The following is a 14,108-nucleotide window of genomic DNA, read 5'->3' as shown; positions in this document are numbered from 1 at the left end:
TTTTCAGGTAGAAGCATTTGATTACTGTCCCCTGAAGTTCCGGACAGGGGAGATATTTATCACAAGAGACACAAGATGCATTTCTGTTCCTACATTTGAGTAGGCTTTAACGTTATTTTATTAAGCTCTGTTTTGTGATTCTTTTCTCAAAAACCCCAAGTTTCCCCCTATCAAGAAGCTAGTGTCATCACACAAAGGTCCTCAACTTCAGGAAACATACCGGTATCTCACGGAGAGGTTTAACTTTCTGGAAAGACAGGAAAGTCACCCCTTCTCTCCAGGAATTCGAGAACAACCATCTCTTTATTATTGACATGAACGCAGATGCTCAGCGAGGGGGGTGGGCCCCCACACATTTTTTAACATTGACTTTTAATTTTATCCCATTATTTTCTTAAATGTTTTGCATATTCCAGATGTCCAGAAACCCCCGAAGTGGACGGCAGCATCGAGGGGAGGCCTACTTTCAGTTTGGTGACTGATCTGCTCGTTACAAAGTGGATGTAATTTGCCTGGAGGCGCAAGAAGGCGGACGTTAACAATCACTATGAACACTAAAGCTGTCCGTTCATACAGTTTATTTCACTAGACTGCAAATTTATACACAGTAGGAAGGGGTTTCCTGATAGCACGCACATAGTTTACTTTCCGTACTGCTGAAGAACCAATTGTTTTTTTTTTTTTACATTATGTCATTAATACCCTATCATTAAAACGTTATTCAGTGAATTTTTTTTCCAACTACATATAAACGGAGATTTACCACACACACGGTGCAAGAATGTCTTTATAACATATTTGAATCACAAAATGTGAATCTAAAATACATCACTGTAATTAGAACACTACTTCAAAATTACAATGCCCCATGTTATATTAGCCAGATTTTATTAATCTCTGCATACGCCACGAAGCGGTCTGGTGGGTAACTTCTTGGATAACTGGCAGCAGCTTTGAACTAGGATATCCGAAGAAATCTTTAAGAACCAACCGTGAATCTTCAGAACATCTTCCTTTAGGTACTCACTATTCTCACAATCAGAATGTGACGTTTAAAAATTTATAGTCTCTAACGCAAGGAGAAGAAATCCATCTCTCCCTTAGCTGAAAGGCCGGGGTTGTAATATTAAGTTTTGTAGAAATCTAAGAAAAGCATTGTACAGGGAGTGGAAAGGAGTTAGAAAGAAACATTAAAACTTCCGTAAGCATTTTGGATTCCTCTGTCCTCCCCACCTCTGTCAAACACAGAGAAAGAATACTGCATTACAAATAAAGAGTGTTCCCATAAAACGATCTTCTAAAGAAAAGGCATGTAAACAGGTTGGAGAGAGAGATTTCTTCATTTTCCCATCTTGTGGACTGGGGCAGTGGGATGGTGTCTGTTAAATAACAACTTCTTAGTCCAAGAACCATTCATCACACACAAAAAGGCTAGGCATGACTGCTGAAAATTTCTCATGTGTTTCCTTTTCTTTCCCCCAAAGTTTGAGAATGTTTGAAAGTTCAATAAATAGTAGAAAAATAATCCTTTACTTAGAAATTTTGAGATGCATCATTTAGGGCCCAACAGGAGTTCCAGAGAGCAACTGCGGTGTCTAGGGACCGCCACGAAACCCGGCGGAGTCTTCGAAGCTCACGTTTCTCTCTGGATGTGCCTCGCGCCCCGTCTCCGGCTGGGCACATTTCTCTCTCTTCCAGTTAAGGACAGCCGAATGTTTCTGGCTCCTTGGAACATTCCTCTGGCTCAGCTTAACGAAGGTTCCCCATGTTTCATTTACAGGTTTTGTCTCTGTTTGGAGGTTTGCCTTCTATTCCATTCCCTTAGTACGATGGCAGGTTCATTAATCAGGCTTCCTTCCCCTCCGTTTCGGAGCCAGCCTTGCATTCTCCCGTGAGTTTGTTGTTGTCGCTCCTTTTGAAACACGTGAACGGGCAGGAAAGGTCAATCACTCTGGACAAAGCTCGCTCACACACACACACACACACACACACACACACACACACACACACACACACACACACAAGGGGCCTCTTGCAGTGGAGTCTCTGATGCTGGCTCTTCTTCCCCTCCAGAACATTCTGTACCTCCCAGATTCCATCTTCTCGCGGAGGTGAGGGGAGTGTTAGCATTCCGCGTCGACAGTGTGTACTGTCACGGCCGCCTGTAAGTGGTGGCTGTGGTGCAGCGTGGGGTGGTGGGGGCGGGGGTGGTGGAACTTGTGACTTAGTAGGGCGGCAGTCTGGGGTGGGGTGTCCAGATCCAAGTCCTCATCGTGGTTTCCCACGTCGACCCCCGCTGACAAGGGGTCATTGTTGCACGGGGGATTTTCACTGTCTTCCTGCGGGCTCATGGTACTGTAACCTAGAAAAGGAACAGAACAGGCAGCTGAGAGCTTCCAGACGCAGGGAGATGTGACATCAGATTTCTGGGGCACTGGGAGATGTTCCTATCTTTGTGTTACCGGGCTGTAAACGTCTGCAGGTTGCCAGCAGACGTTCAAGTGACTTATTTCTACAGACATCTTTTATGAGCTATTCTTTTTCCACAATTACACAATAAAACCATAACGGTTTTAGACACCTGAGAGAGCACAGATAAGAAAAAAAATATACAAGCAGCCTTTTCCCAAATCCCCAAATCAACAAAACAAAAACTAAAATCACCGCACATCGCCTCTGATCCATAGATAACTACCACTGACATTTGGGAGCGATCCTCCTACACCTTTCCCGGAGATTAACATTAGGACTGTTAATTTTATTTTAAAGAAAAAAAAAGGCAGCTCAAACGACAACAAAAAGTCTTAACGGGACTTGGATCGAGTTGGGGGGAACAGGGCTTGGACAGGCCTGAATGTGACATCGCAACACAGTGAGAGCAAAAACAATGGCCGCCATCACCCACACACCTGCTCCACGGCAGATGCCAGTGTCCTGGGGCTCCCACACACCAACAAGGCATGTGGTTTAACATCCATTTTACAGGTGAGGGAGGGGACGATCAGAGAGGTTAATGAACTTGCCCAGAGTTCCACCCCATGAAATACTAACTCCACATAGACCCATGGCATCCAGCAAAGGAATCAACTATTCTCTGTGTAAGCTGGCTCCCCGTATTTAAAGATTAATTTCTTTCGGTATTCTAAGTAATACATGTTTCAAAAGAAAACGCCCTTGCTGATCAAAGGATTCCATTCCAAGAACCCTGGCATGTTTTTAAATATTGCAAAAATCCCCTTTAAAAATTTTGAGAAGTGGCAGCTCATTAATATTTCCACTGCATCTACCGTTAGCATCAATCAGCGCTCACCCGTGCGTAGCGCTAGTCACATTTGTGGCTGCAAAATTGATGTGCTTGCATACAGCCAAGCAGGAATAGTTTGTGGTTGAAAACGTATGCTCTGTGCAAAAATGAGAAAGGCAATTCTCTGTCCTCAATGAAACATTTCTCAAATGACAGAATTATTTAAGCCAGTCCAACTCAACGAATATTTATTGCGCACCTACTATGTACAAGACACTGTGTCAGGCATTGCAGGAGACACCAAGGTGAAAACCCGGTCCTTGTACAAGGTGCTTAATAGCTAGTGCTTGAGAAATAAAGCCAATACAAGCACGGATCTGCCCAACTATTCATTGATAGGAAACCATTATGGGGCCAGACGGGGGAGACGATGAAACCTGAGTAAGAGATGTTTCTCTTCCTTGAGGATTTCACAACCGAACACGAGACACATCTTTGTGAAGCTAGGTTTATTTTACCGCGGACAACGGTAAGTGCCATAGCTGAGGTAGAACTGAAATCTAGAACACCGAATAACTAATTCCGCTGGAAGAATGAGAAAGCTTCACGGAAATACTCCTATTTTAGTTGGGCTTTAAAGGATGTGCAGGAGTTTGGTAGGTGGCTAGGAGCAAGGAGACAGAGGAGCACAGCCACAGGGGTGTGGAACCCCAAGGCCATTCCTGCACCATGTGGCTAGGGCGGGTGCTAGCAGGCAGCTGGAGAACGTGGCAGGAGGGAGGTGGAAAAGGGAGTTACAGTCTTATTATAAAGGCCGTGTCAAAGCAGAGAAAATGGAGAAACAACAGAACATTTTAAGCAGACTGAAAAAAATAGCATGATAGTTTCTGTGTTTCAAAGAGAGTTCTGATGCCAGCTTTTTTTTATGAATAAAAAGGAGAGAGAGGGGGACAGTTCAGAGGTTATTCTGACAGCCCAGATGAGAGACGAGGAATTACAACTAGGGGTACAGGATTGGACAGATTTAAAAGTATCTCAGGAGCGGAAACAAGAGAAGTTGGTAAGCTCTTACAAGTGAGGGGGTGGTGGGGGTGCTGAAGGGCAGTTAAAGGGACTGTGCCTTGGAGTCAGGATGCTAAGACTCGGAGATCCCCAGTCTCAGGAATGAAGATGAGTTTTGTTTTAGACATCTTGACTTGAGAGTCTGTGGAGATGTCTAGCCAGAAACACAGGAGTGTTGACCATGAGAAGTCAGCACAGAAGAGGAGGAGTTCATGGACATTCAGGTCTACCCTCACGGAGAGTCTTCTTGGTGCCAGGTTGGGGGGCGCTCACCAGAAAAAGGGGTAAAGGTCAGGCCCCAGCTCCTGAGAAGCCCTCAAGAAGGGAAAACAGGTGTTAAAACTGAGGCATACCGAAAGGAATACCAAAGCTGGTTAGCTTGGCTCAGGATACCTGAGGAGGACACTTAGGTAGCTCTCATGGGAGAGAAGGTGTTCATTAGGTAGAGAGGGGTGGAAAGGCACTGCAGGCCAGGAGGTAAGCAAATACAAAGACACAATAGCCTGAAAATCTCTGGCGGGCTTGGGGGATGATAAAAAGCTCGGTATGGGGGAGAAAGACACAGGAGACACTGCTAGACATGAGGGCTCAGACCAGATCAAGAAGGCTGGTGGAGCTAGAGTTGGGATTTAGGATAACAGGCAAGGGGGTGGAGGAGTGGCAATGACATAAGGTGCTTGAAGAGGATCCCTTGTGGCAAGAAGGAGGCTGGACAGAAGGAAGGAGGGATCAGAGGCTCAGAGGATAGGAGGGTGGCGTACTGGCCCAGGAGATGATGAGGACCTGAAGGGACAGCAGCGGTGTTAAGAAGAGCAAGGGGCTGGCTTCAAGAGACCACTGGAGTGCAGAGTAGGCTGAATTTGGTGGCCAAATGGACTTGCCTGGTGAAGATGCCAGGCGGGTTGGCATCCTTGGATAAGACTGAGGTTTCTAGGTTCCGGGGCTGGGGAAACAGTGATGCCTTTCCTCAAGAGCAAGCATCAGGAGCCCTAGTGAGTTTCTCGGCTTGGGCAGTGCTCAGTGTGGAACGTAAGACCGGACGGCAGGCTCCGAAAGCCCAGGTAAAAAGTGCTGTGTGTGCTTATGCTGCCATGTGCTTTACCCGTAGGGAACTTGAGGAGAAACTACACTTTCGGCAAAATCTTGGTGTCTTTGTTGATTATTGTTGGCCAGCCTTTAGCGCTGGGCTGTCTTTATCTTGCCTCCAAGCATATCCTGAATGGCTTCCCATCTCTACTCATTTACAAGCACCCATGGTAACTGTTAACTCATTTGCACATTCGTGACAGGCCTTCTGCCGGGCTCCCCCTCCCACCCTCCCACCCTCCCTCGTCTGGCTATTGTGCTTCATGCTTCAGCTTTTAAAGGTCTTCTCTGGGAAGCAGTCCAACCCCAGCCTTCAGCCCGCATGCGGTCGGATGTCCCTTCTGCGAGTTAAATGGCATTCTGTGCACATCTCTCTTAGATTTTTACTATATAATAAACTTCAGGGCTGTCTTGTCCATTAGCAAATTCTTATCTCTGTACTCGGAATACTCAACACAATGCCTCACAGAAAGCAGGCACCTCATTTTTCAAAATCACATTACTGTGCTCCCAAAGCAATGGCATTAATTTTTTGAGTTATCTGTGGTTTTCTCTGCTGTGACATTTCCCAGGCTCACCGAATAATGAAGACAATCCAGGACTCACTGGGCCCTGCCCAGGGCTTCCAACTTAAGAGTCCAGGGATGCCTTCAACCTGGCTGGTCACAGGCTCAGGTGGTTTTGATGGTAGAGCTGTTCCCAAAGCCACTCAGGGGCACCCCCATTTCTCCTGTTCTTGCTTTCTGATGGGAACCTCCCCAGCAGAGGCTCTTCCAAAGTGAACCACTTGCTCTGGGGACATTGCTCAACCCCTCTGTAACTTACTCAGGCTTCCTCTTATCTCAGTAATTAATGAAAATCTGGAGGGAGGGATAGCAAGCTGTGGAGAAGGAGGAAAAATCCAAACACATGCTCTCACTTAACAAATGGAGTGTTTACTTAGCACCAGGCAATTCTGTTGAGTGCTGGGAACAGTGATGAATAAGACAGACTCAGTCTGACTCATGGAGGGGGAAGCACTATTGAAAACACAAAGGGTATCAGCAAACACTTTCAAAGGAAAGATTTCTTTACTACCCAAACCTATACACAGTCAAGTCTTTGCAAAGATGACCTCAAGCAAAAAGTAGGCTTCAGAAAGGAGGCCAGGCGTTAAGAACAGAAGAGTCAAGATTAGGCTGTGGCTCTTTAGTATCCTGCTTACATATTTAGCTGATGGTTCCTGAGAAACCTCTCTTGATGGTTAGGGATGTTAGGTCCTTCTGGGGGAAGGCGTGGGGGACGACGACTCACTCTCCACCTTGTGGTCACAGAGAGTAACTGCAGGAGAATATCTGTGCACCTTTAGAAAACGGTCTGACGGTGCACTGTGTACTTTTGACACATTTGACAAAAAGGCTCAGCATTTGCCTTTTAAGCTTTTTGGAATTTGCTTCACTAGGAGGAAATTTCTCTTTTACAAAGAAAAAATGTGGCTTAATATATATTTGCATAACGTTTCCAGTGAGATAGTAACCAACACACGAATTCACAAAGAACAAATATACACTGGTGGTTTTTAACTTAAAAATAAGCCAGTTGATGATTAGAACATGCTATTTTCAGGAGCGATAATGGGTGGAGCATATATAGATTAAAAGCATCAGTAGGGAGTAATTTTTTTAATCACTACTTGTGAGAGTAACAATAAATAGTCAAGTGCTGAAAAACAATCATTCTAAGTGGTCTTCGAATACTGACAAAATTCTTTGTCAATTTCAAGAACTATTCCTATTTTGAGTAGTTTTTTTAAGATTGAAAAATTAAAATAAAATTCCTTTGAAACACAAAACTCTCTTGGCCACATTAACTACCACAGACCCTTGAACAACAGGGGTTTGAACTACGTGGGTCCACTTAGAGGCCGGTTTTCCACAAATACAGGACAGTACTGTAAATGCATTTTTCTCTTACGATTTTTTTTAACATATTCTTTTCTCTAGCTTACTTTGTTATAAGAATATAGTATATAATATGTGTAACATACAAAAAGTGTCTTAATCCACTGTTTGTTACTGATAAGGCTTCCGGTCAACAGTAGACTATTAGTTGTTAAGTATTTGGGGAGTCAGAAGTCTGATGCAGATTTTTCACTGTGCCAGGGGCGGGGGTCGGTGCCCCTTATGCCCACAACGTTCAAGAGTCAACTATATTTCTAAATAAAAATGCAGCTTGGAGTCTCCCAAGTTTGGCTTGGTCACGTTCGGTTTTAATTCTAGGAATATCACAATTCTAAACCATACCATGAAAGTCTAGTCTGTTCAGTACTTACATATTTATGTATTTTATTCTTTTGAGTTTCCCTTTCGTGTATCAGACGGAAGGACTCATGTGGAAACACGCTCATTGGATTGCAAAGAACCATGGGGCTGGGATTTTACCAGTTCAAGGGCCAGCGCCAATGCCACCTTCCCCCCAGGAGAAGTCCATGATTTACATGCAGAAAAAAGTGAACTATCTCTCTATCTTCTTTGTTCTGGGCCTTTAAGGACGCTGTCATATTCAGCCTTTTATCAGTCTTACGAATACACGCATGCAGTTACAGTTTCCTGCTAGACTGTAAATTCCTTGAGGGCAGAGTGGGTATGGAGGTGGGGAGGTCAGCCCTGAGCTCAACATGCCGGCCATAGGGTATCGCATTTAATGCTTACAACGTCACCAGGGAGAAATTTCTCCTCCCATTTTTATCAGTAGGACACTAAGGTCCCAGGTAGCCTCACTAAGATATCATAACTTGCAAAGAGGGGGACGGGGGCTCCCAGGCACCTGTGCTTGACCCTATCTGGTAAGCTCCCCCACACCCTCTGCCTCACAGAAACGAGGCCGCCCCTTCACCAGGTCCCTCCACGGGCGGAGCAAAGAGCAGGTGCCCAGTACACTCACCAAGTAACAGAACAGAGCTGAGGAAGACGCGCGCTGACGAAACGATTCAATTAGATTTCCTGGTCATAACGTGCACCTACGGCTTATTCTCGGCATCACAGGGGCACGGGCACTGGATGCCGCCACTTTTAGTGACCCACCGTACAGGCTCAGGGATATGACAACATGCAGTTCAAGGCTACTGATTTTGTGGTGCATTTGGAATTAGGGGGCGTGCCAATGCCTTCCGTTTTTTTGGCACTGCATTCTGTCTGCATGAGAAACTATTTTTCATTCCTTCGGGATAACGGGGATCCAATTATTGTGAAAAATGAAAGCAAGCAAGCCCTTAGCTAGATTCCTCAGCTTTCAGAGACTGCCACTGCACTCCTCCTTTTATCTAAGCTGTTGCTTCATATGCCATTTTCCTAAGACAATGGGAGAGCTAACCGAACATCGCAAATGTCACTCAGAATTCCAATTCCGTATGGAAGCGATTTCTATCCGGGGAGAGAGAGAGAGAGAGAGAGAGAGAGAGAGAGAGAGAGAGAGAAAGGATTCAGTATTTCTGCTGAATAAGAAATTATTTCTGTTGAACTTTAGTAGCCTCAAACCTGTTTTATTATTCAAAGGAGAAGAGGCACAGAACTGCCTGGCAGAATGAATTTATGCAGGTTCAAAGGTTTTTAGGGAAAAAAAAAAAAGCAGAAAGTCAAAGAAACTGAAAAATTTACATTGTGCTTTGACTCTCCATAGAAACATGAAGTTTCTACTGAGTTGGTGGGAACAATGTCATTCGAAGCCCAAATTAGGAGCCTCCAATTTACAAATCAGAGTTTTGGCTTCTCCTGTTTTCCAAAGGGAGCCTGAATCCCTGGCTCTCATATAAAAGGCAGCACTGGCTGCCTTGATGAGTACCCACTCCTGCATTTTTTAGCACAGAGGTGGAAGCTCACTGATTGAAGACATCCTTCCCTGCCCCCCCCCCCAGGGCAGATGTGGAGGAAGAAGAATTAAAATAATGCATTATCTACGCATTTAAAAAAGACCTGATTCTGGGAAGAAAAAAATTTCTGGAAAATTAAACCACCCTACGAAAAATAAAAAGATCTTCCAATTACAGGAAAGGCCCCACACTCCTGCCACTCCAACATGTCCGCTGTTCTCTATGACACCAAGCCATACGAACCCTGGCAAGGTAAGAAGCTGGGTGGTGGCCCCAAGTCTTCGGTACAGCTTGTGGACTTAACTGACAGCCCGCTCAGGCTTGGTGTCTCTTCCCAGTCCAGCCCCTACCCTTTCTGAGCATCTCAGAGCCACCATCTACAACCACTGTGACTCACTCTATACACCAGTCCCTTCGCCGCTCATATCCTTTGCCCCCAACTTTTCTTTCACCACCCTTTAGGCCCAGTGCAAATTGTTGTCTGCTTGGTGAAGCCTTCCCTGAACTTCCAGGCAAGGCTGGGGAATGCCAGAAGGAAGCATGGACTCCCACCATGTCCCAAGTATATGTGACTGAGAGTGCCCTTGAGGATGCTGGTGTTTGCCAGCTAACAACACCAAGGATCAAGCGGAGTGGTAAGCAGGCTCCGTTTAGACAATGTGAATCCTTAGGCATGCAGAAGACCTAGAAAGCAATCTGTGTGCCCAGAGGTCCTCTCACTTATGCCTGGGAGTGCTGAGACATAATCAGAACTGCCCTTGGCCATGTCGGAATGTGTCTTGTGGAAAACTATGCCAGAGTAATTAATTTGAGCGCAGAACAGGAGGGAGAAGTGTGGGTGTGAGCACCGGCCCACGGGAGCCCACCGGGTTCCTCAGAAGAAACTAGACCTTACCATGATCGCTTTCTGTTCCCGATCGACCCCAGTAGCGACGCCTCCTTTCTGGGCTGTGTGCGTGTCGTTCGATGACCGCAGCTATAAACCGAGTATTGCTGACTGCGGGAAGCAAGGACAGTTAGTCACTCTGATGTCACTTTCTCTATTTTATCAAGTACATTTGTTCTGAGTAGGCTCATTCACACGTTGGGAGAGCTATTCTTTGGAGAGAGAGAATCAGTCATTTTTTTAATTGTGAGGATTAGCGGCAGTGAGAGGTCCCTAATTACGGCCTCCGACATGCATTAAGAAGATATATTCTATAGAGTCGAAGGCCAAGGTATGTATTTCTAATGGAACTCTATTTCGATAAAGAAACACTCCCCCCCGAGGTATTAAAACAACGCACACCCCGATGACTGCCTTTCTGAAATACTACTACGCTGGAAAGCACGGAGGAGGAGAAAGAAAACGCAGGGCGAGGGGTTTTAGGCCAAAGCAATTCATGCAAAAAGGAACATCATAAAATCTTTTAAGATTTTCCTAAAACAAAGCAAGCACCTACACTTATTCCTAAGGAAAATCAGGGAGGAAAAACTCCGGTCACGTCAAAGACTCTTACATTCTAATATAAGCCCAAAGGATATAAGAAAGAACGCTTATTCTGGGTTAGCCTCCTGCTGGCACATTCCACAACGAGGCAGCTTGAATACTCACTGATGCCTCTGTCCTCATGGCTGTCATCGTCCCTTTCATCTCTGTCATTCTCCAGGTTGGACATACGCACTGACATTTCTACCCATCATTAAAAAGAGAGAAACATGACTATTTAATCAAACACAATCACCCACTTTAATACCCTGTGGAGCGTCCGTTTGATGGCTGGGTGACAGCATTCCATCAAGAATGAGTCCAAACTTGGAAGACAATAAACTGATGTCCCATCTAAATATATATATAATATTTATTTTTTTTAAAGGAGGAGGGAGAGCAGGAATCAGAAAAGGGAGGACCACAAGTGAATAATCAAGAGAGACACCTGAAATTAACTTCTAAAGAAAGGAGAAAATAAGTTGATAGAGGCTAATGGATTTTTAATCCTCTACTAATGTACCTGAAACAGAAGGAAGGGGTCTAAAGCCATGGCTGACTGTACTGATAAAATGGGGTTACGAAACCCTATCAGAGGCCAGGCATAAGGTAACACCGGATGATAGTCACATCCTGATCAAGGGGAAATCTTGGTACCCAAATCTTACCAAGGGGAAGGAACTTTGTGATTAGCCCTGTTACTCAGGCAGGCCACATTACCCCGAGATCTTCCCTCCTTCCCCCTCATCAGGGTTGCAGCCACAGGGAAATATTCCAACATCGACCTGCCCGTACTGCTGCAAGGCTGAGCAAAGCAGCTCCCGACCAAGTCCAGCAAGAATGGTGAGCGAGTCTTATCCCCATAAAGGTCAGGTTAACATATCCCTGGGGACTTTTAGGGAGGCCGGGGACGGCCATTCAACGGTTTTGTCCTCGGAAGCGAGCACAGATACCATATTTAACTGTTGGTATGGAAACCACGATTGCAGATTATTCATGTTGTATCTGACTTCAATTACTTATACCATTCAAGGGATGTGATTATTGCTTTGAATTGTGTTCATTCACAGTATGTAATAACAGTGGCAACAGAACGGATTCACGGTCTTGCCACTCGTGGCCTGGGCAATCTTTGCTTCACCCGTCTGGAACAGCAGAGACAGCACATCGGAGCCGAGGGAAGCACAAAACTCCCCACTCAGCATCCCAGCTCCCCCGCCTGCCTTATTCCAGACGCGGGCCGAGGTAGGCTCACGCTGCGGAAGAGGAGAGAGCATCGAGGGATTTTCTGGGGAATCAAGACGAAGCTCGCAGGGTTTAGACACTCAAGAGTGAGCCACGGGCTAACGGAGGAAAGGGAGCTTTGGGGACTTGCGAATTCTACTCCATGGAAGCGGAAAATGCAGCGTGCTGTTCTTTTAAGCGCTTGGCAGCTTACGCCATCAGCTGCTACCCTTCCAGCCTCGGGAGGACACGAGGGAGGCTGCTGCCCCCTGGAGGAGTTTGGATTCAACTGGAACTCACCTTGGGCAGCCAGAGGAGACATGTGCTGATGACTCCGGCGATGAATCTGATGGCGGTAGGCGTACACAGCAAGGACCAGGACCATGATGCAGCCCATGATGCCTCCGGCCACGGGACCCACGGGGGCACTTTTAATCATGTTCAATGTGACCACCTCATCACCTTTGTTCAAATAAACAAACAGATGTCCCTTGTAATGATTTCTCAAGTGTGGCAGGAAGTGAGGATGGGGGTGAGATGGGAAGGAACAGAGCAAGGTGGGGTTTGGTGGAGACGAGGGCAGCTACCCTAAGTTTTGAAGGAATCAAAGAGAACCCACCAGAACATGGGAGTAGGGCCTTCCTTTAATCCCTGGTCCTCAATGTAAATGCTGGTTGCTCGGCACAGCAAGAGCACCCCTGGCAAGGACCACTAAAACCAGTGAGGAGATGAGAATCACTTAAATATGAGCTGTCCAGGTCCGAAAGCCGTGCTCCCTGGGTGTGGACTACTTTTGGAAGAGAAGCCATGTAGTACAGAGGGGAGGGCAACGCGAGCCTCTTAGCACAGATTTATTGTACCTGGTGTCCTTAATGCCAATGGATCCATCACATGACCTCTAAAAAGGATCACGTTTCAAAGCTTATGGGTTCTCTTTATTTTTATTTATTTATTTTTTTAAAGATTTTATTTATTTATTCGACAGAGATAGAGACAGCCAGCGAGAGAGGGAACACAAGCAGGGGGAGTGGGAGAGGAAGAAGCAGGCTCATAGTGGAAGAGCCTGATGTGGGGCTCGATCCCATAACGCCGGGATCACACCATGAGCCGAAGGCAGACGCTTAACCGCTGTGCCACCCAGGCGCCCCTATGGGTTCCCTTTAAAACACGATTTGCAACCCCACGCAGGAGACTGCAGGCGGACATACAAAGGGATGTCTTAGAACAAGGTCACTTCAACTGTGTCCTCACCTGGTTCAGGAGTAACATGTGAGCTCAGGACCCTTCCTCACATAGGAGGAGCTCTTCTTCTATACACAGGTTAATGTGGGGAGATGTTAAAAAAAAAAATAAACGTTTAAGTAGCTCACCTGCCAGGTAAGCTTTAGGGCCTTGTGCCAGCTCCAGAAAGACATTGAGGAAATCTCAGCGGAGGTAGGCAGGTGCTATTTTTGAGGTCTTGGGGCCTGATCCCAGACATGTTCCTCCCTACAGGGGCCCTGTCCCCCACCCTAAGCTACCCAGACCGCATTAGATAGCTGTGGCTTCCGCTGACCCCAACACCTTAAGAACTGATTTGTAGCCACAAGACTTTGGCTTTGCAAACGTTGTAAGGGCAGGCTGCAGCAGGAGACCGACGTGCAGTGGTCACTCCACCCACCACTGGCCCTGTTCTCCTGACAGCTGGGACTCACATTCAAACCAACCCCACAGTTCAGCCACGCAGGAATCAGGCCTGATATTTCTCAGAACAAGCTTTACGGGAACGAATTCCAGGCCTGTAAAATTTGGCAGGAAACATGGCTGCTTACCCTGCACAGAATATCTAGCCAGCTTTGAAGGTAATTATCTGCCTTGGTTTTGTAACTAAAAACGACTGGCAAAGGAAACAGGAAAATAGGGTAGAGGATCATTTTTAAGAGTTGTATCCTAGTGTAGAGGCAAAAAAAAAAAAAAAAAAAAAGTATTGAAGAATCAAAATATTCCGAGTTCCCAACAAACATACCTATTGCTCCCATGTCATCCACATAAGGACTTTTGGCTCCCACGATCCCCCCGAAGCATTCCTTCTGGGGAGCACAGTAGGATTTGTCCAGGTGAGTCTTTCCATCGCTGTCCACCATGCACCATTCACAATCCAGCACACCAAAGCAGTCCCTGCCAGAAAGACGATGCTG

The 14,108-nt window shown here is 46.1% G+C and overlaps 1 protein-coding gene across 2 annotated transcripts in view; it reads right to left on the bottom strand.

The window, feature by feature from the left end:
* Window positions 1-561: 561 nt before the first annotated feature.
* Window positions 562-14,108, bottom strand: part of CACHD1 (cache domain containing 1) — a 201,583-nt gene continuing 188,036 nt past the window's right edge. For both annotated transcript variants that reach the window (XM_045802151.2, XM_045802150.2), the window contains exons 23-27: window positions 13,937-14,088; window positions 12,232-12,393; window positions 10,834-10,911; window positions 10,135-10,236; window positions 562-2,362 (exon numbers count right to left, since the gene is read on the bottom strand). In XM_045802151.2, coding sequence (XP_045658107.1) covers window positions 2,124-2,362; window positions 10,135-10,236; window positions 10,834-10,911; window positions 12,232-12,393; window positions 13,937-14,088 — 733 coding nt within the window. In that variant the 3' untranslated portion in view covers window positions 562-2,123. The remainder of the gene's footprint in view (window positions 2,363-10,134; window positions 10,237-10,833; window positions 10,912-12,231; window positions 12,394-13,936; window positions 14,089-14,108) is intronic.

Source organism: Ursus americanus, chromosome 12, assembly GCF_024610735.1.
Source record: "Ursus americanus isolate L20-20 chromosome 12, mUrsAme1.1.p, whole genome shotgun sequence".
NCBI classification, from domain to species: Eukaryota; Metazoa; Chordata; class Mammalia; order Carnivora; family Ursidae; genus Ursus; species Ursus americanus.
Note: the sequence above shows the minus strand (reverse complement) of the source record. Positions and strands in the feature narration are given on the sequence as shown.